This window comes from Sphaeramia orbicularis, chromosome 6 (genome assembly GCF_902148855.1).
Source record: "Sphaeramia orbicularis chromosome 6, fSphaOr1.1, whole genome shotgun sequence".
Taxonomy (NCBI): Eukaryota; Metazoa; Chordata; class Actinopteri; order Kurtiformes; family Apogonidae; genus Sphaeramia; species Sphaeramia orbicularis.
In genome coordinates, this window is record NC_043962.1 from 34,138,088 (window position 1) to 34,157,721 (window position 19,634).

The 19,634-nt window shown below is 39.2% G+C and overlaps 1 protein-coding gene across 12 annotated transcripts in view; it reads right to left on the bottom strand.

The window, feature by feature from the left end:
- LOC115420501 (pleckstrin homology domain-containing family A member 5-like) overlaps positions 1–19,634 on the bottom strand; it is a 77,477-nt gene that overhangs the window by 14,989 nt on the left and 42,854 nt on the right. For 4 of the 12 annotated variants that reach the window (XM_030135765.1, XM_030135763.1, XM_030135760.1 and 1 more), the window contains exons 5-15: positions 14,820–14,940; positions 14,586–14,690; positions 12,291–12,363; positions 10,124–10,224; positions 8,797–8,912; positions 6,355–6,861; positions 4,504–4,984; positions 3,771–3,854; positions 2,917–3,036; positions 2,060–2,113; positions 1,163–1,243 (exon numbers count right to left, since the gene is read on the bottom strand). In XM_030135765.1, coding sequence (XP_029991625.1) covers positions 1,163–1,243; positions 2,060–2,113; positions 2,917–3,036; positions 3,771–3,854; positions 4,504–4,984; positions 6,355–6,861; positions 8,797–8,912; positions 10,124–10,224; positions 12,291–12,363; positions 14,586–14,690; positions 14,820–14,940 — 1,843 coding nt within the window. Of the gene's footprint in view, positions 1–1,162; positions 1,244–2,059; positions 2,114–2,916; positions 3,037–3,770; positions 3,855–4,503; positions 4,985–6,354; positions 6,862–8,796; positions 8,969–9,219; positions 10,091–10,123; positions 10,225–12,290; positions 12,364–14,585; positions 14,691–14,819; positions 14,941–19,634 lie in introns of those variants that run through there. The other 8 variants (XM_030135767.1, XM_030135772.1, XM_030135762.1 and 5 more) reach the window with 5 other exon arrangements.

Here is a 19,634-nt window from a genome sequence, read left to right on the forward strand (position 1 = left end):
AACCACATGGCATTCAACACTGAACATGCAGACACTCCCACAGCTCAGGGAGCTTCACTGTGGTGTTGTGTTGTGTGGGGACTACAAGGAAGAAGACAGACTTCTGGCAGCTCAACAGGTGGGAATGCAGCTGTTGCTGTTCTGGTATGCCAATGAATAGGTGAAGGGTGAGGGTCGGTGGGGTTTGTATTAGGCAGCACTTTTACACCTTAAGAATGGTCACAAAAGTGGCAAAGTGGTAATGTCATAGCAAGACCTGTTTATCTTTTCCATCAGCAGAATGAAACAAGGGAGTAAAGGCAAAGGCATGAAGACAGGGAAAAAATAAAAGAAAGTTTACCTATAAGTTAATAAACTGGGATCACTCACCCCATTTTAAAAATAGCGATTTCACAGCTAAGGCATGCTCAGTGTTCAAATACTAAAATCCAACTTGAACTAAATAATGCAGCACTAGCTGACTCCAAATGAACTGTAAACAAAGTACTGAGTTGGTGTTGGCATTTGTTTTAGGATAGTAAAATATTCATGCATCCCTAAAGCTTAAAAAAAAAAAAAGAACTTAAAAAAAATTTGAGTTAAAGTGCACCATAAACCAATTCCCTCCTGCCTCTAAATGGGGCAGCCCTCTATTCCACAGAAAAATAGCTCATAACAGGATAATAAACAGGACTATAAAGTGACAAGTCTGGCAACACAGAATTAAGTCAAACCAATTACAGTCACCCTGCCAAGTCCAGATGGCTTAGCTGATATGAAGAAACAAAACCTGCACAGGGTTATGGCAAATCACTCACTGACCTTAGCTGGTTGAGCCTCTAGACAAAACAAGACAAAGACTGGAGGGCTTAGAGCTACAGTGTTTTCTAAACATGCTCTAAAGGAAACTGCATCTGGTCCCTGTACCCAAACAAACCCACGTGAGGAGGGGATTTAACAGTGAAGCAAACACATTATTACCTTCACAAGTCATGCCCAAACAAGCATGACTTTTCATAATACGAGGAGAACAGTAAAAAGCAATGAATGAGGAGGGAGACCAGTCTCAAGATGCCATGAGGACTTGGACACTGACGGAGGAGCATTGCAAAACAGACCAAAAAATAAGAAACAACAGCAATTGGTGAGGATGAGGCGGAGCAAAGCCTTTAGTTGGCCTTACTTGCTGGTAAAGTTGAGGCCTTGGGGCAGAGTTCTCAATCAAAGTGTGAGTCATGACGATTAAAGGCTCATTTTCCTTCATCTAGTCCAGTGTGGAGAGGAGTAATAGTAGCAAGTGTCAGTTTATGGCAGTGCCTCACTTCAGACACAACACCGAGAATGTTATTGCACCTTGCTTACTCTCCCTTGTGAAGCAAACATAAAAACATCCATACAGCAACAAGAAGCATAAATAAGAGCTAATAAACAGGGTCAGAGAGACATTTGGGTGAAAAGCTTGGAAATGCTTACTTGTTACAGTGGAAATTTTTAAACCTTGATAAACTGTATAAAAATAAAGGAAATACATTTTTGCATATCATACCTAGATACACGTTGAGCCTCAACATGTTTGTCATGTTAAATTATGACAATATCTATGATACAGATCTGAATTTGGCTAATTTATAAAACAACTCCATAATTATTGAAAACAGAAACGAATACAACCCTTAAATTGTTTCTACAAAAATTATACAGAAATGTGTGTATAATAAACACCAAACGCTGAATATCTGTCTATATGCACCATATTGCAGATGGAAGATATAAAGCTAGCCATCATCTGCCAACTAAATAGGATAGAATGGTCTTAAGCTACTCAGTTAGCATAGCTGGCAGCTAATGAATGGATGGGCCAGTAGCAGGTGTTTTACATTAGCCCAGGGTATAAACCATGCTCATCAATGCAATGCAGTTGTCCCTATAAAAATAAACATTACAATCATTTATTAGCTAGGCAGTAACCACAAAGTCAGATCATTATAAAGGGGACAATACTGGTTGAAATAAAAGCAAAGCATTACATGGGTTTCGATCATGACAGGAGACAGGGCCATGCAACCATGCATTACCCCACCTGATTGTCCAAATACATGAGGTTCCTTTGAAGGTGATGAGAAAGTATGTCGTTCTACCATCAGCAGCGAAAGAAGAGGAAAGAAAAGGCAACAGGAGAGTGAGACAGTGGAGAGAAAGTCACATTCTCTCTCATATTCAGACACAAGCATGTCATGTACTGCACAGTTAACCAAGAAGGAAGGAAGGCAAGACCAGTCAAGGTGAAAAAAATAGGTCAGGTATGAGAAGTACTATTTAAAGTAACAAAAGGAGTGTACCACTGGATGCAAACGCTCCCTGTAAAGGTAAAACTGATGTATTGTAAAGCCAAACCTCTACCTCAGGCCTGGTTAATCAGTTATAGTGAAATCTGTAGTCTGACATCTATTAAGAAGACTTAAGATAAAAAAAAAACCAAACAAACAAAAAAAAACCCTCCTGAATTAACACTGATGTATGCCAGCAGTCTAAACCTCCTTAGCTGCTCTTTCAGGTCAAAGGCATTAAGTTGAACGTTTCATTTCCGGCAAACATCTGTCTGGACTCTTTAAGGAAATTAAATAAGTCAATCAGCTGCTCAGTCTGCTGAAATGGCCCAAATGTCATGATCTGATGAATTATTTGAAAAGGCTCTTTTTTTTTCCAGACAGATCAAACATTCATCACACTGATCACAAAGGAAATGAAATTGCAGCTTCAAGCCAAGCAGAGTCTTAAGTGAAGAAAATGCCAACTGTAGCACCTTTTGTCTTTAATCAGCCATGTGTGAAGCCCAAAAAATCCTCTGGATCAAGATGGATAATGTAAGTGGATAAATATGGCATACACACCACACGCTAACACACACGCCTGCAGAGGTCTCTCTGGGGGCCTGACCTTTGGGTTTTCGCCATCCATGTTTAGTTGCATAAGCTGTGCTACAGTGTGCTCCCGGATACTGTTTAGCTCTGCCTGCTGCCGCCGCAGCTTTATCAGCAGCAGAGTCAGTTCCTCAGGCTGCAAGGGAGGGAGGGACATACAGCCACAATGAAAGAAGGACACACCGCAGGGGGAGAGGAAAGGAGAGAACACACCAGGACAGAAGATTTAGAGGTAACAGGCACCCATTAGGTGAACAGTTACAGTACTTAATCCACATGTTAACTTTTCATGCAACACAGGGCAATAACATTATCCAAGGTGCTGTCGCTGTTAGCAGCATGCAAATTCTACAAACTTCCAGAAGACAGAAAGATCATTTAGCATTTATTGCAGATTCCATTTCAAACATTCCGAGATCACTGAGGACACTGCACTCTATACAGCTCTAGCAGAAATTCCTGATCTGGCTTAGAGAGTTGTGAGTGACAGGGTTTTTAAGTCTCCACTGATGTGAGGCAAGTCTAAGGAGCTCCTGAAGTGAGCATACCCTAAATCCTACTTGGAACATAAATCTGAGTTCTGCCTAAATCTGTCTCTAAAGAATGTGTCACAATGTCTTTTTGGAAGGAACTGAAGGATGGAAAGAGGAAGCAGGAGGAAAGTAGGTTGGTGGTGTAATGGAAATAACCTTGTCTTTCACACAAGCCCCATTAAACAGAAATGAGTAAGTGTGTACAACCAAGGCGTGAAATTAAAAATACAGAGTGACGCATCACAGAAATCCAGTAGTATCTCAACTCGGGAGCACACCCAAATCTAGGAAGAGTAAGATTTATGGAATAATAGACACTCAAGGGATAAAAACCTACTGTTTTGCCTTGGAGGGACTGGGCTGTGATGGTCTGGACTGGGATTCCTGCAGGCATTGACCTCCTGTCGGGTGGATAGGCATACTGCAACACACATACCAAATAAAATCAAAAGGAATTTGAACAATAAATAACTTTAAAAAACATCCTGAATTGATTCACTAATATTTTCTCACTTATCCTTGAAGGTATTTGGTATTATCTTTGGTTACCATCCACCTAGTTCTTGTTTCTATTATGGAATTTTGTCCATGCAGCTAAAGCATTTTTCTCAATTTATTTTTTACAAAATGAAGACAGGTGAAAATGAAGAAAAATACATCACCCCAATTATCTCCTCTAACCAAAAATGACACCTTCAGAGTGCTTTTTCTAAACCATCTGCACAAAACCTAAAAATATTTCACTGACACACCAGTGAGACAAAAAGGGGGTGAAAACTCTGCCAAATCACCACGTGTACGAAACCAATGTGTCATGTTTGCATGTAAAATCACTGGAACAATTTACAGCTGCCGACTATAATATTTTCGGTAAGTGGGTAGTCAGTCAGACGTTGCCGCTGTTGTAGATAGTGGTCCTAATAAACACTGTCATCTACATGTTGTGATACTCACTGTTAGAGACAGAGGCGTTTTGATTCCTACTAGATACAACTAGACACAATTCATCAGTTTATGTTTTTGTAGACACTGAATGACTTGTTTAGTTTTTACATGTGCCATCAGCCCACCTTGTTGACTTGTGGCCTTTGCCGCCTGTCAATGCTCATGTCCCTTCTGTAGATGGGAGAAGACACCTCAGATCGGGCGCTGTTCATGTTGTAGGTGCGTAGCGGCGAGTAGCCACCGTACATGGACAAAGACCCATGTGATGGAGAGGGGGGAATGGAGTGGGTTGGTGCAGCGTGCTCTGACAGGTTGATCATCGTTTTGGGACTTGCCATATTGCTGTAGAGCCCCGGCTGTCTGCTGTAGGCTTGTCTTTGCTGCCACTCATACAACTGCCACATAGTATCATCTCGCATTGAGCGGCGCTTGTCTGCAGAGGAGGGGCCCAGAGCCTGATCGTACAATGATGGTGACATGCTGCAGATGCTGTCCCGCTGTGCCATGCTATTCCTAGGCATACTGCGGTACCCGTCGCCATAATGAGGCATGTATGGCACCCGATGGCTTGGCATATTTCTAGGCAGCGTCTGGTATGACATGACGCTGGGGAAAAGGAAGAAACGTGAAGATTCAGATACATTTGTGAACTGGTTTTGAGTGTCTCACAGACAAACACTGTTTAAAAGTAAAGCAAAAGCAGCTACCCTTCATTACAGAATTGAAAAAGCAGCCCATGAGTACTTAAAGCAGCTCAATAATACAAACTGACTCTTTACTTTATTCTGATGAAAAATGACCCAATAACCTGTCTCCATCTATCTACTTATCTGTCATTACAATTCTACAATTAGGAGGGGACTCTGTACATATTGTCTATACTTATCTGTGGCATGAAGGATTGTCCTATTGCTCATGATTTAACTCATATTCTGATTAGACTGACATGTAATTTTTTTTGATGAATGGGCTCTGTGCAGCAGATTTAAAGTGAACAGTCATTTAAAGAAATAAAAACCGTGCCACACTATGAGATAGCAAATCAGTAATAATCACAAATATGACATGAAGCATAATACAGTCACTAACAATACTACACACAACAATCAAATAAGATACAACCGAATATTTCTACTGTAAACTGTATGTCTTTTCCATCTTCAGTTGTCGCAGTGAGAAGCAACATTCCCCACCAGGACAAATTAGACATGTCTACAGACAACAAAGCTCTGAAAAGCTTCCCTTCCACAGAGGGTTCAAAGTCAGTGCAGCTGGTAATGGGAGGCTCAAGTGGTCTGAAGAACCACGGAGCTTTCAAAAGGAAGAAACTACATAGAAATGTGATGAAATGCATTTACTGAAAAAGGCTTTGAGAGAAAAGAGAAGGGGGAGAAAATGTACAATCTTATCACAGAAAACTTCATCTAAACTTTCTCATGGAGTGAGCAGAGGGAAAATGCTGAAACAAACATAAGAACATGCTGAGAGAAAACAGACAGATAAACAGATTGAGAAACAGCCTGACTGAAAGACAGTGAGAGCAATTTTAACCTCAATCAGTTAAAAATAAGACTCACAGCAGGGTCACTGACAGGCTAACTGCTCTGATAAGTTATTGTTTAGCCTTAATTCTACTTCCTAGCACACTTGTAGATGTAATGTCAGCATACTTAAATCATGGCAGGAGCTGGACAAATCCTCTAGCTTTAACTCTACATAAGAAAGGACTAAGGAGCTTTAAAGATTTTGGGTCTGCAAATGTACTGCATGTGTGAATGTACACTAAAGGAGAACTCCTGCTGTCTCAAGATGCAGGTGAATCAGCATTTGTGCAAATATATTATATGGAATTTATTCTCTTCTCAGAGTAGTCATGGAGTCAAGGAAATACCTCAGACTTGATGCTGAGTTTCATACATAATGACTGCTTTAACAACACATAAATTCTGCTGTTATACTGATCTTATCAAACCAACCTCCTGGTGTCATCGTCCTGGTTGCGTCCTCTTTGTGTTCGAACCCACTGTTCCAGCTGCTGCATTGAGTTGGTCCTACTAAGACTGCGGTCTGGCTCATGTGTTGGACTTCGCTGAGAAGTGACACCAGTCGCATCAGCTGGACATGGCTCTCCACCCCCATTGACTTGAGGGTCAGAGTGAGACCCGTCGACCTCTGTCGGATTCCTCTTCGACACAATGTTAGATGTGACGGCTGCTGCCTGGGCTGGCTGCAGTTTGATACTGTTGATTTTAGTGAGTGGACGCTCACGCTCAGCCCCATCTTTCTGAAAGCCATAGCGCTCTGCATCTCGCTGCTTCCTCTCCTCCTCTGCCGTGGTGGCAGTGACTGGAGTAATGTGTTCTCTGTCCACCTCACGGTTGCGTTCATTGTTTTTAATTTCAGGCTGTGTTAGAGGCAGCCTGTGGTTGACCACATGGTTGATCTCTTGTGGTCCACATTGTTCCACTTTTAACCTGTCCAGTCTAATGAAGACAGAGAGAATTATTAACTATAATGGAAAAAAAAAATCAAAGAACTTATTTAAGACGATTAAGACACTAGCTCAGCAATAGCACAGTAGCTACAGATAGACAGAAATACAACTGGAAACAGATGCAAATACAGCGGATCATTTTTTGCAGACATATCAAAACTTACTTATACTTTTACACATTCAAAATACCCACCAAATTTCATATCAATGCACACTGGTCACACACAATGAATTTTTGCATCATTTGGTACTGATATTATTTCAAAGAAAAACACATCTACTCCAGAATGAAGCGTGATGATGTACACAAATATGCACATCACAGAGTAGTAGAGAATTTTCTTTATTTCCTTTCCTTTCCTTTCAACTCTTGTAAAAGCAGCAACAACCTTGGAAAGACATCAGTGAAAACAATACCCTGCCTTTCTGAGCACAGAGGATAATAAGTACATGATATCAGATTAACACCTGAGATACTCACTTGTGTCTTTGATCACATTTAAAAGGTCAGACGTATATCACATTCAGATTAAGTTTTAAGTACATCTAATGGACTACCTGTGACCTGTGCTAATGGGAGCAGCTTTGAAGCCAAAAAAGGTGGAAAGAAAACAAGTGAAGGTGCACAGTATTTCTTCCAGCTGCCAGAGGAAACCAGGCATGTAAAACGAAATCAGATACTGCCAATAAAACACTGCCTTTGCTTGGGCACGTCTCAAAGGTGGTGCTCAGACCCCAGGAATCCATTTGCAGTTCCCTTTTGCCTCCTTTCTAGAAGACCTACGTATAGCTCTGTGGTCCTAAGGGAGGTCTCTAGAGGTAATAGACACCACGACTCCTTGGCCTTAGACAGACTCAAGGTCACAACTTCAAACATCAGCAAATTCCCTTTAGCAGCAAGGCTCAACTGGGTTAGCAATAAGAGGGCAGTGGGAAAGGCATTCCTTCACAGTTTCCACTTGTATCCTTTTAAATAGCCACACTAGTCACATAATGTCTTTTCCAGCTTTTTGTAACTTCAAATACCAAATGGGGTACTCTTCTAGCCCCTATGAAAGTTGTACGTACAAAGGCTGTATGAGCATTTAGTCTTACAGAGACTGTAAAAACACCAACAGGAAAATGCCGTTCACAGATTAAGTTTGTGTCTACTGTTAAAAACTTAAGAAGGAAAAAGATTTGATGCAAAGTGACTTGGTGCATCAGTTACAAAACACCACATACTGTACTTTAAAATTATGGGCTTTGGTCTAGATAGAGATAGACATCATAAAGGTATTATACTAGACTGTCTGACTGAAGCACTACACTGTCCTATTTAACAGCCCTGTTCAGTGGATTTCAGGCACTGCTGCTCTGTGTAATTACAAAGCACTTTACCATTACGCCTCTGCTCGCCCATGTAAAAAGAGGGCATTAGACAGGCGGGCTGCCAAATGACAGACATTTAACACAGTTTAAAAAAGGAAGTAAAAACCTTGCTGATGAGTCAGTGATCCTGATCACAGCTGTGCCCAGCATCTCTTCAACCATGTGCACCACCCTTACATTGCATTTACAGTATACAGTCAATGCAGACAGCTTTCTTGTAAGTATGTTACTACTTAACAGAAGTCAAACACTAAATGTTATGAGATAAAATAGAAAATTCAGAAATACTGGGTGAAATTCAAATGCTCAGATGCTGCTCAACACATAAGGCTTACAGAGGGATTTTAAGCTTAAAATATAAATGCAATTAAAGACCAAAAAAACAGAGAAAATAGAGAAAACAACCAGTAAACACAAATCCATTAGTGCTTGTGTCAAGAACCAAGAATCATTTGTGTCTCAAATGCCTTTTCAAACCTGTACAAGCTGCTGAAATTGCTATTGAATTCAACTAAATATAGGCGCTTTTGATATTTGCGCTGCTCCTACAAACCTTTTGACTGGTTCCGAATGCACAAGTGCTGCATCTGTCATCACTTTCATCCAAGATTCCATCTCTTTGGCTGTGTCTGTGCAAAAGTAGTATGTCCTCATGTTGGGATGTGTTGCCTGTTATGACATTGGATAGGATCAGGGAAAGGGCAACGATACAAAGGGATGGTAACCTGAAAGAGAGCAGAAAAAGCATTGAGTCCGCTGTGTTTTTTAACCCTGGAAAATATCTAGACTTGCTTGCTTTGTGTAAAAAAGAGCTGTTAAGTTTTTATATAACAATAGTATATTTCTACAGCAAAAAAAAAATGGATGTTGTAGTTTGTGAAATTCTGCAGACCATATGATGCAAAAAAACTAAAGTCACACATTACATGCAGAGCATGTGAAGACAGTAAATATGCAACATGACTGTCTGACTTACCATGAAGTGTACGACAAACACATTGTTCCATAGCTGCTCTGTTTCCTCGCAGTGAACAAACGGACATATTGTTAAAGCCAGACACAGAAAGAGAAAAACAGAACGTTTAGTGAACAAACTCATATCCTGTTTACTGATGCCTAAAAAACAAAAAAGCAATGTCATTACCTCGAATAACCCTAAGAAATAAGGAACTTTTAATGACGTGACCATTTTGGCCACAAAAAACAAGAGGAAAAGTTCAGAATGAAAAATATGTAGTTAAGAAGTCATCCAATCCTGAGTGAATCACTGTAAACTAAAAAGGTCATGCCCTGCTCTTGTGTTCCTCCTTTTATTTCAACTCAGTCTTAGCCTGTGTCTAAGTTGGAAAAGAAGTGGGCTGTGTGGTTGGAGAGACCTTGAGCAGACTCCTGGGCGTCTGTGTTTGGCTGTGTTTGGCAGGACAGCATTATGTCTCTGAGAGTTTATGAAGTAGCCACAGTTAAATACTGTACACAGTGCTGGGGTCCCATTAAATATCCCTGTAGATGTTTTCCTTGGAGTTTCCAAGTCAGCTGAGAGTACTGCAGTTATCTCGTACAACAACACTGGCATAAGCAAACATAAACACTGCAACTGTTGTCCACTGATTTCTCCACCTTCTTTCTTTGGCACAAAATGTCTAAACAGTTGTATATGGTAAAATAGATGAAAATCTAGGATAAGTAATTTGGTTAGTTTTGGTGTTCTCCACCCTATTTTAAGTTAAGCTGGTGTAGGTTCTGTTCAAAATAGCTTCGATGCTGCACCTAAACCTTATAATTGTAGAGAAAACCCTGATTTGCATTATTTGACTTTTAATTTTAATGCTCTACATTTACTTTGGAGTCTAAGTTTGACAGTAATGAAAACATACACTAACCTTGAAGGCATACTTTCTGTTGACATGATCATCCACAGACAGCATTGATATATGAAAGCTTGGTAGGAGGATGCTGCCAAGTATACCCTCCTCTTTTTCATCTGCAAAAAATAAACAAAAAACTTGAGTTACGGGATATTTGGTAGTCATTGGTGCTGGTGGTGTAACACTTTCATGTTAATTTGAAAAAAACAAAAATTACCGGAGACAAAATAAGCAGATTGTCAGATAAAAACTGAAAAGACTTGTGTGTTGGTCAAATGAGCAGAGGGTACAGAGTCCAATCAGTGGAAAAGATGAGCATTGATTCAATGTCCTTTGCAGCTAGGCTGCTCTAATCCTCATTAAGTTAGCAGACAGGACTCCACATTGACAATGGAGCACTCTCCACAGGGGGGATTAGATTGAGTCCAGAGTTTTAAGCAGAGAATTGCTTAACCTCCCAATTTGATACAAGCAATCTGCACTGCTCGCTCAAAACAAGGCAGGAAAACAAAATATTTCAGGGTAGTGGCTGCTGAGGTCCCATATGTGCATTGTTTTCTTTGCGTGTTTTGTGTAGTCATTGTCTGTGTATATTTGTTGACTGGGGCTGTTGTGCAAGAGTTACAAGACATGTCTTTGCACAGACTGGCAGTGCATGGGATGACTATGAATGGATCATAATTTACCTTAAAGGCAGAGTTGCAGCTTTAAATAGTACATTCAATAGCTTAAAGATTGATGAATTAATTGACCGACTGGTGAAGAAGATGGATGACGAAGTGCCTGCATCAGCAGAGCCGCAGTGTGCTAGCACCACATATATTTATTCATTAAGTCTCTGTGTCCCTGCGTCTCTTTCTAACAAACAAACATACAAACAGACAGTTTTGTACACAATGCAGAAAATAAGCAAATATTTAGGGAAATGTGCAGTACCAGTCAATAAGTACAACACTTAACAGTTGTTCATTTGATGGGCAGGGGAGTTCATGACCTCTCTGCTTACTCTCTGCTGATGGATACAATTTCTCAGCATGTCCATCTGGATAAAGCCTTTGGGTCTGCTGCTGTCTGTGGCTTTTGTCAGCCAGTGGGCGGAAAGAAGGCGACATGGCTGGCAGACACCAGAAATAACACAGACAATATGTCATCCTGATCAGCAGGAATGATGATTGTAAGCGCATAAAGTGAGGACACAGATATCTCGTTTTATTGCCAAGCAAGAGTTAGGGTTTCTCTGAAGCTGGTGCCTAACAGCAAACACACTCAACTGTTACTGGATGGTCTCACTACAACACAATAAAAAGTCTCTTTTTCCACAGGGAAGCTCCTCCTGACACAGCTGTGTCAATATTTGATATGAATGTTAGTGCTGCATGAGAGTTGCTGAAATGCAGTCAATAAGAGCCCAGTCAATAAACAACTTATAAAAATCATATCAAACACTTCTGAATCTGTTCCTACTGGGCAATACCAAGTAGGGAGGTTCATAAGGACAGCAGGATTTTAATTATTTAATGGTTACAATTTAAAGTGGGCTGGAGTTTTCACATGAAGGCCAATATAAAAGAACATGTGGTAAAAGAATGTTAAATAAAACTGAAAATCAACCACAAACCTCCAAAGTTCCAATTTCAATTGAAATGGAAAGTTTGTAGAACTGCATATGTGTAACATATGTGTGTATATGTGTAAATGCCACATATAATTAGAGACTGATCACTTTGTGATCATATAATGTGGATTTACCATAGAATATGAAAAAATAAGATATATTTTGATTAATGTAGCTGAATCCAAGCACTGTACAGAAAGAGAATCCATGTAATATTTCAGGAACAAACATTAGTGTTAGATCCTATTTCCTGCTTTGCTTTTTCCTTCAACAAAGTGGCTGCACCCAATTCTTGTTTAAAGTCTTGTTTAAACCCTGGTTTTTCAGGCTTAGGGTTGGTTTGGGTAAAAATAAATCTCTGTTATGTGGTGAATCAGATCACAGGAAAGCCATTTCAATTAATATGCCTTCAGTTGGTCATGAGGGCACTTCTTACCACTGGAACTTGGATCCAGATTCATCACAAGTGCAAAGACCGTGGTTCTTTGAAGACCTAATCAAAATCCACTGTTGTTGGTAGGAGCGTAACATAGGAAACATGTTGTTAGGTAAGAGGATGTGACTTACCTCTGTAGTAGAAGAGGCACAGATCAGACAGCACAAACCACCTCTTCTTCCATAGCTTCATCCCTGTACTGTCCTAAAATTACAGAGAAGAAAGGAAATTAAAAACCTAAAACTAGGAGAAAATGGAATTATAAAGATGAAAACTCAGAGCTAGTATTGACTGTAGTACAACACATTCCATGATATAATAAATTTGGTGGTATGTTTCTTAAAAAAGTGAGACGTTTACAGCATAGGTGTTATGTGTGTGGTGTTTTTTGGTTGTTGTTTAAACATGTAATTATAGTTTTAACTGACTAATACGTTTTTTTGTGCTGTAACATTATTCCAATAAATATGTTGCATGCACTATCCCCGTCCTAAAATAAAAAGGATAACTTGGTTGACCCTGCAATCAAATGAACAGCTTTCACCTTTAAAGTGAATTTTGGGCATGAAATTACACTTGTGCTTAAGATGATTTACCAAAATGCTGTGATCAACAGCGTTTTCATGCTGCAGCTTAAAAAGGACAAGGGATGAGGAACAGGGTATTAACTCCCTACTACGCTTTATTGGAAAACTTGAGTCCCTAATCGTGAATTCATCTTGGAGACAAAAGTAGGGGAGGAACCTCCACAGCTCTGTCATTATGGTTCAACAGCATGTGGGCGGCAGTTTACTTTAAATGGAAATCCACTACCATAGACCAGCATGTTTAACACATTAGCATTAAAACAATTCACAATACCAGATGCTATTCAGTAAGTTCATCTTGGAGCCATTCCTAGAATGTTACAAGAATGTGTAAATGTCTTACAACTATTAATTTATCACCTTCCACCTTTTCAAAAAAGGCCTTAACCACCCGTTTTACTTATTTTGTGCTCATAAATAAACTTTATCAGAAGTTCTGTCAAATCTCACCCTGTTTGGGCGGTAAGAGAAAAATGAGGCTTTCACCATCACATCAATCACTGTGGCACTTTGTTCTCCCAGTGGATCCACTGAAGGGCTACAGATTTTCCTCAGCCAAGGACTTCAATAGTTTCCAGGTTTCAATGAGGCAAGGAAATAAAAGTGCAAATCCAGCTTTTATTCAGGGTAGCAGATTTGTGAGTCTTTTACTTGATCTACGTCACCCTGATTGAGGTCCCTAAAGAAATAGCAGCTGGCAGCCTTACCAAAGGAAGCCATCATGTGTCCACAAAACTGTGCCGGGAGGCTGAAATCAAAACTAAATGAGGCTCCCTCTTAGGAAGCATGAGAGAGTCCTGTCTGGCCAAGAGCTGCCTCAAGCAGCCCCTTTTCACCCGGCTGTAAGTAGCCAGGGAGCGCTGATGAGGGATTGGTATTTAAACACTATTTATGCTGGCAGACAAGCTGAAAGGAAGCACTGGACAAAGAAAATTCAATCTAAGCCCCTGTAAGACATCAAAAAGCTTTCTTTGTCTTCATCTTAAGTTTTATATTCCTACTACAACAAGAAGAGGGAAAATATTAACCTTGTTTTGTATTTAAAAAGAAGAGACGCTGGATAAAGTTACATTTTGGATTCACGGGATTACTTATTGTATCAGGTAGCCCATTTCCAAACAAAATATCACACAGTATAGAAACTAATTTGCTTAAAGGGGTCATATTTTGCGAAACCCTCTTTTATTAGTCTTTGGTACATTTATTTGTGTATTTGGGGACTCTAATAATTCAAAAAGTTCAAATTTGAACCCTCCAGGTGCTGCAAAGCTATCTTTATATTTATTTTGACAAAAATCGAGTGGATTTCTACAACCCGTTATAATTCCTTCTTAATTTGTTGCATCTATAAGTAGTTACCTCATGACATTTGCACAAATAAAGTCAAGACTTCCGACGAACATTACTCCAACTACACCATAATTGTTTGTCAGCAGCAGCGGTTGTAGTCTGTACTGAAAATATGTCCAAACTTTGAGCTGATTACCTAAAATGTTCAGTTGTTGGTTGTATTAACAAACACAAGTGGCTGAATGGGACAGAGCAGCACAGCCAACAACCTGGAGGGGGTGGGGTGTGAAGTGGCTCATGTGCATTTATAGGGCCAGCGCTCAAAACAACCTTTCTCTTATCATTAGTCAGAAATAGGGTTGAAGATGGACCTGTGGAGTTTAATTAATGAAGAATTCAGACCAAAGCATAGCATTTACAGTTTATGTAGACCACAGTTTTAAAATGCATAATTCCATTTAAAAAAGCAAAATATCATATATAAATTAATGTGTCGAAAATTAAAAAAAAAAAAAAAAAGTAATAGAACATATGATCAATATTGCTCACCTGTTTATAAAGCCAGTTTCTTTTGATAACTGGGGCACTTGGATTTCTCCTGATAGAGTTGGATCTCTTCCCAAAATTATGAATTTTCTTCGATGGTCTTGAGGGCTGGGAATACAATTTGAATAATTGGTCATTCATGAAACCTTTTTTTTCCTCTTGTGATTCATCCATTTTTTTATCTACTCATGTCAAAAACCAATACATATCCACTCTCTCTTTATGTCTATCACTTACTCTTCCTGCAGGGCTGCTGGGATTGGCGGCATAGTCTGTGGCGCCTGTGTAGTTTGAGGCTTCACTCATGGTGCTTACTGGCCGTTCCTTCTTCTCATTCGCTGGCACTTTGGAGGCAGATCTAAACAAAAGACAGAAAGTATGCCAAGAGCACATAGGTAAGTCATCAGTCAGTGATATAGACTACCAATTTATGTTTGATGACTGGGATAAATGAAACAGAAAGGGAGGAATCAGCCTTTTTTTTCTGCTCCCTCATCGTCCTCTCAAGTTCAAATTCACTGCTATAATGAGATCTCAACATGGACCAATGAATCAAGCCAATTACTCCCACCATGTCACTGCAGATACATTTCCAATACTTTCGCAGCTTTAAATGGTCTGCAGTCTTCTTGACATATTGCAATGCATCAGTTGCTGCGAATCAGTGAATCATGTCAGAATATATATATATATATATATATATATATATATAAAGACAAAAGCTGTTTAAAGCAAGGAAAGGGTAGCAAACTAAGTTCTAAGAATTTCCACAGGATAGTACACCTTATGGAACTAGGTTGTTTTTGGTCCACAAAGATGTCCTATATTCTTTAGGAGGGAACAATGTTGTGGTCTTGAGGGAACAAGAAAGGAAAACCACAGTACAGCAGAAATACTGCAGCAGTGAACAAAGTGTAATCTCAGAGATATGCTGATATACAGGTCAATGACAAAGGGCCAATATCGCTAACCCTGCACTGCAAAGCCCTGAATCTAACCTCATTTGCCAAGAATGGTCCGACATTTACAGTGTACAAAATACATCCTGCAGTCCTGAAACAGTCGTTTAATAGGGGTTACGCTGCTAAGGCACTGATTGTTTCTATCTTTTCTTACACATCACCTTCTTCCTTTTTCTGCAACAGCCTCTTCAACTGTGTGGTATAAAAAAAATTTTAAGTTTAACATGATCAAATCAAGTTGCCATGGTAACTGCCCTGCTGAACCGCCGCATGGCCCTTCATCGCTGCTTGAAGCTATGGTATATTATTCAATAACTCCATTCCACTCATTCATCCATCATCTTCACATACTTCTCAGTCCATCTGCCTGTGTACTTTAATATTTCAATACACGTCTGATCCGAGGGTCAGAGGACAGAGGTTGTAAACTGGACAGACTCTTGAGGCATTACATGTGATTTGTGATAATGAATTACATGAAAAAAAGAATTCACTTGACTTGTTGACACTGAAAAAAAACCAAAAAAAACCCCTCAGAGTCAGTTGAAAGACAGTTCAGACTCCATGCTGTTATTCTCAGAATGCACAAACACAGAAACAGATCACAAAGAATAATATCAGTGTGGCTCAGAACAGCAGGAAACACATACAGGACATTCATTCCCGTGCAGAACAGTGACAGGTGCAATACTTGCTGCAGACTCTTCAAAACAAACAATGTCAATAACAGACTGACTTTGTCTTACCTGTATTTATATGAAGGGTTACATAGTTTCTTACAGGCTAAGGCATAATAACAGGCTGTGTTAGGTATGTCATATGATTTCACAGCTCTAAAGAGATACAGTCTATATTAGAAAGAGTATTTTTTCCTCAAACTACATTTCTCTGATTTTCTGAGGTGGCTGAAGACATGCTTTGAAATGTGGATACAGCATCTATAAAACCAGAGGGTGTCCAGCTTCAAAGTCCAAGTTACTCTATAGTTACTGTGCCCAGTGTTCAGTTCAGATGTCTAAAAAAGCTGAATATACAGAGTAGTTGCTGATACTTGCCTTCTTCTCTGTCTAATGGCTCGACTCCAGATAATGAGCTCCAGCATTTTGAGTGACAGCCTAAATCCTATGTGAACCATAATCAATGATGAACTGCCTTCAAAACACTAGGGTTTGGAGCGGTGGAGGGGTATTTTATGCTCTGTTTAGCCAAAAGAACATTTCTAGGCTGTGAACTGTAATGCAGCTGATAATTAGTTTGAGTCTAATAATCAATATGTATGCAGTTTAATCGAAAGGTAATTGCCGTGTTAAAGCTGCTGGTTAAGCAAAATAGCAGGCTTTACCACAGAGAACATAGAGAGTAAAGGGCTACTATTAAAGGGCTGGATACTGAGATATAGCTTATAGGGTTAAGAATCAATGTTACACTACCAATTGTAAAAGCTAAAAATGTAATAAATCCAGTTGTGATGGATGGGATCTTAATGTATTCCTTACACTTTATTCCTCACTTGGGCTTCCCCAGTATTTATTTCTCAGCCACATAGTAAATACAACGTAGACATGCAATAACCATCACATGCTTCACAATTATAACCCATATTCTGATGTTAGACTCATGGTCTGTGCTGGTTGAGAGTCTGTCTGCTAAAAATTACTATTTTCTTGTCTCTGTAAGTGCTTGTCACCTGATGTTAAGCCACAGTGGATGTCACAGTTACATAAGAAGATAGAAATAGTTGGAGTGAAAAACCAACACTTACTAGCACTTATATTTGCATTTACCACGGGCTATGTGATACTCTAGCTCCAAATTAACTTCGCTATGTTGAACTATAAAGCAGAAAAAGCAGTCCTAGCCATATACGATAAGTTTATGTCTAAAAAGTACAGGGTAAGTTGACAAACATTCATGCCTTGTGAAGCAATGCCCTTCAACACACAGTACACAATTCATGTAAGTATTTAAGAGGCCACAAAAGCCCAAGTGCCATAAATAAAAATATCATCATCTGACCATGTCAATTCCTTATGCATGGTTGTGAATATTTATAGCCACTGTAACCACATGCACCAAATGTGTGAACAAACACCAAATGTGCATGTCTACTGAAAATGACAACAAACACATTCCCTCTCATAACAATGACTAAAATAGGATGTAGGCCGACCTTTTGTAACCTATGTGCAAGTGCTAAATCACAGCATGTTCTGCATAAACGTTATATGTGCTAAGTCATACATATTCAAAGAAGACATGCTGTTCTCTCAACTTCAACCAATTTACTTAAATTATATATCTATTGGGACAATTTTAATACTATCTGAAATGTCTGAGGATGCCCTGAGATGTGCAGAAGTCAATGAAAAAATGCACCAATTTTACGTGTGAATAATAACCTGTATATATTAAAGTGTCACATCATTGCCAGGTCCTGCGTTGATTTTATGTGTGTGGATTTTCACGTGCAAAAATAGTGAGAAGGGATTACACTGCCACTGAAGCTTGGCGCTCTAAGCTCACTGCAGGGAAACACTGAACTGAGTGGCTGAGGGTGCACTTTAAAGTGGCCACACAGCACTTCTAATGAAATATGAGTGCGTTAAAACACTTTTGTTTGGTGGCGAACCTGACCTTTATCTTTTTCATGAACAAAAGACCAAAAGACAAGGCAACACAGATCTGGATCCTGGTGTTTAACATCATCACTGCCTGGATAGAGAAACCAAGCACAGAGCTGGAGATACATTCAAACTAACTTTAAAAACATTTCTTGAAGTGCAGTTCTTTCACTGAGTAATTTTGAAGACTGAATAAGATTTCCCAAAAATGCCACTAAAAAGCTTACAAACTCGAGTGTTTCATGTGTTTAAATTAGCATCTTTGATAAGATTACACTATACATATAATAACTGAATTATTTGTGTACTTCATTTTGACATGTTTTCAGTTTTATGTGAAGAATATAAACATGTAAAATTATTCTAACATTGATTATTTTGTTATATCATCCAGCCCTAGAGAAATAAAAGGTTAGAATAGAGATTCCTACCTGTGCCTATACATCCATTAAGTAAAATGTGTTAAGTTTTTGACCTAGTTTTTACCCATTGAACAAACTGCCAGGATGTTAAAGATTTATCCAACAGCTCCGCTTGAATAAATGATGTACAACTTGACTTTATGTGAAGGCCAAGTAACTCATGACCTCTAGTTAGCAGGTTTCAAAGAACACAACAAACGGTTAAGACACTAAAGTGCACCTTACAAAACTTTAAAATGCAAATGCATAACAGGTCATCAGGCAAAACCGACCACCATTCAAAACACCCAGTGTGTTGTTAGTGTGCACCAACAACAATAACTAACAGACAGTTTAAGTGTTTTACATAAAAATAAATGTGAAGAACACATTTGCACCTAACAGTGTAGTATTACCTTTTTAATGTAGAGTGAAACAATTTCCCACAATTTATGCTACAAAAACAGAGGAAAGACAAATCATTTGAGATTAAAAAAATATATGTTTTGAAAATAAAAGGACTTTTAAATATTAGTTATGAACAATCAAATTTAAGTTTTGCAGTTGCATTAATTGTTAACAGACTCACTTTCACTTGCTTTGAAGCTCCAAAGTACCACAACATACACTGCATGTCTTTATTTTTGATATGTCATAGTAAATACCATCACATGGTTTATTGCAGACAGGGTCAGGTCAGCTTTTGGTAAACATGTTTCACATGTGTGCTGTATGAATATTCCCTGTCAGTTTCCATGTGATCATGTGGACCACTCAAAATAGACACAGACATGTAGAATGCTGACTCTGACATTTACTGAGGTGGGTGAAGCCACGTGTCAAAGGTGGGGCTGAGCCATGACTTGAGCAATAACTTGCACGTCACACTAAAGCAGAGAGTGTAAATATGGAGACTGACAGATGTAGAGAGGGTTAGATATAACTCAAAGCAATGCTAAAGTAGAGAGAAAAGTCTTTTGCGTGTAATGCATTAAATATTCCCAGGTGGCTCTGTGTTCTCACTATGCATTAATTATTTTACACTTCAACTTACACTTCTAACTGGAC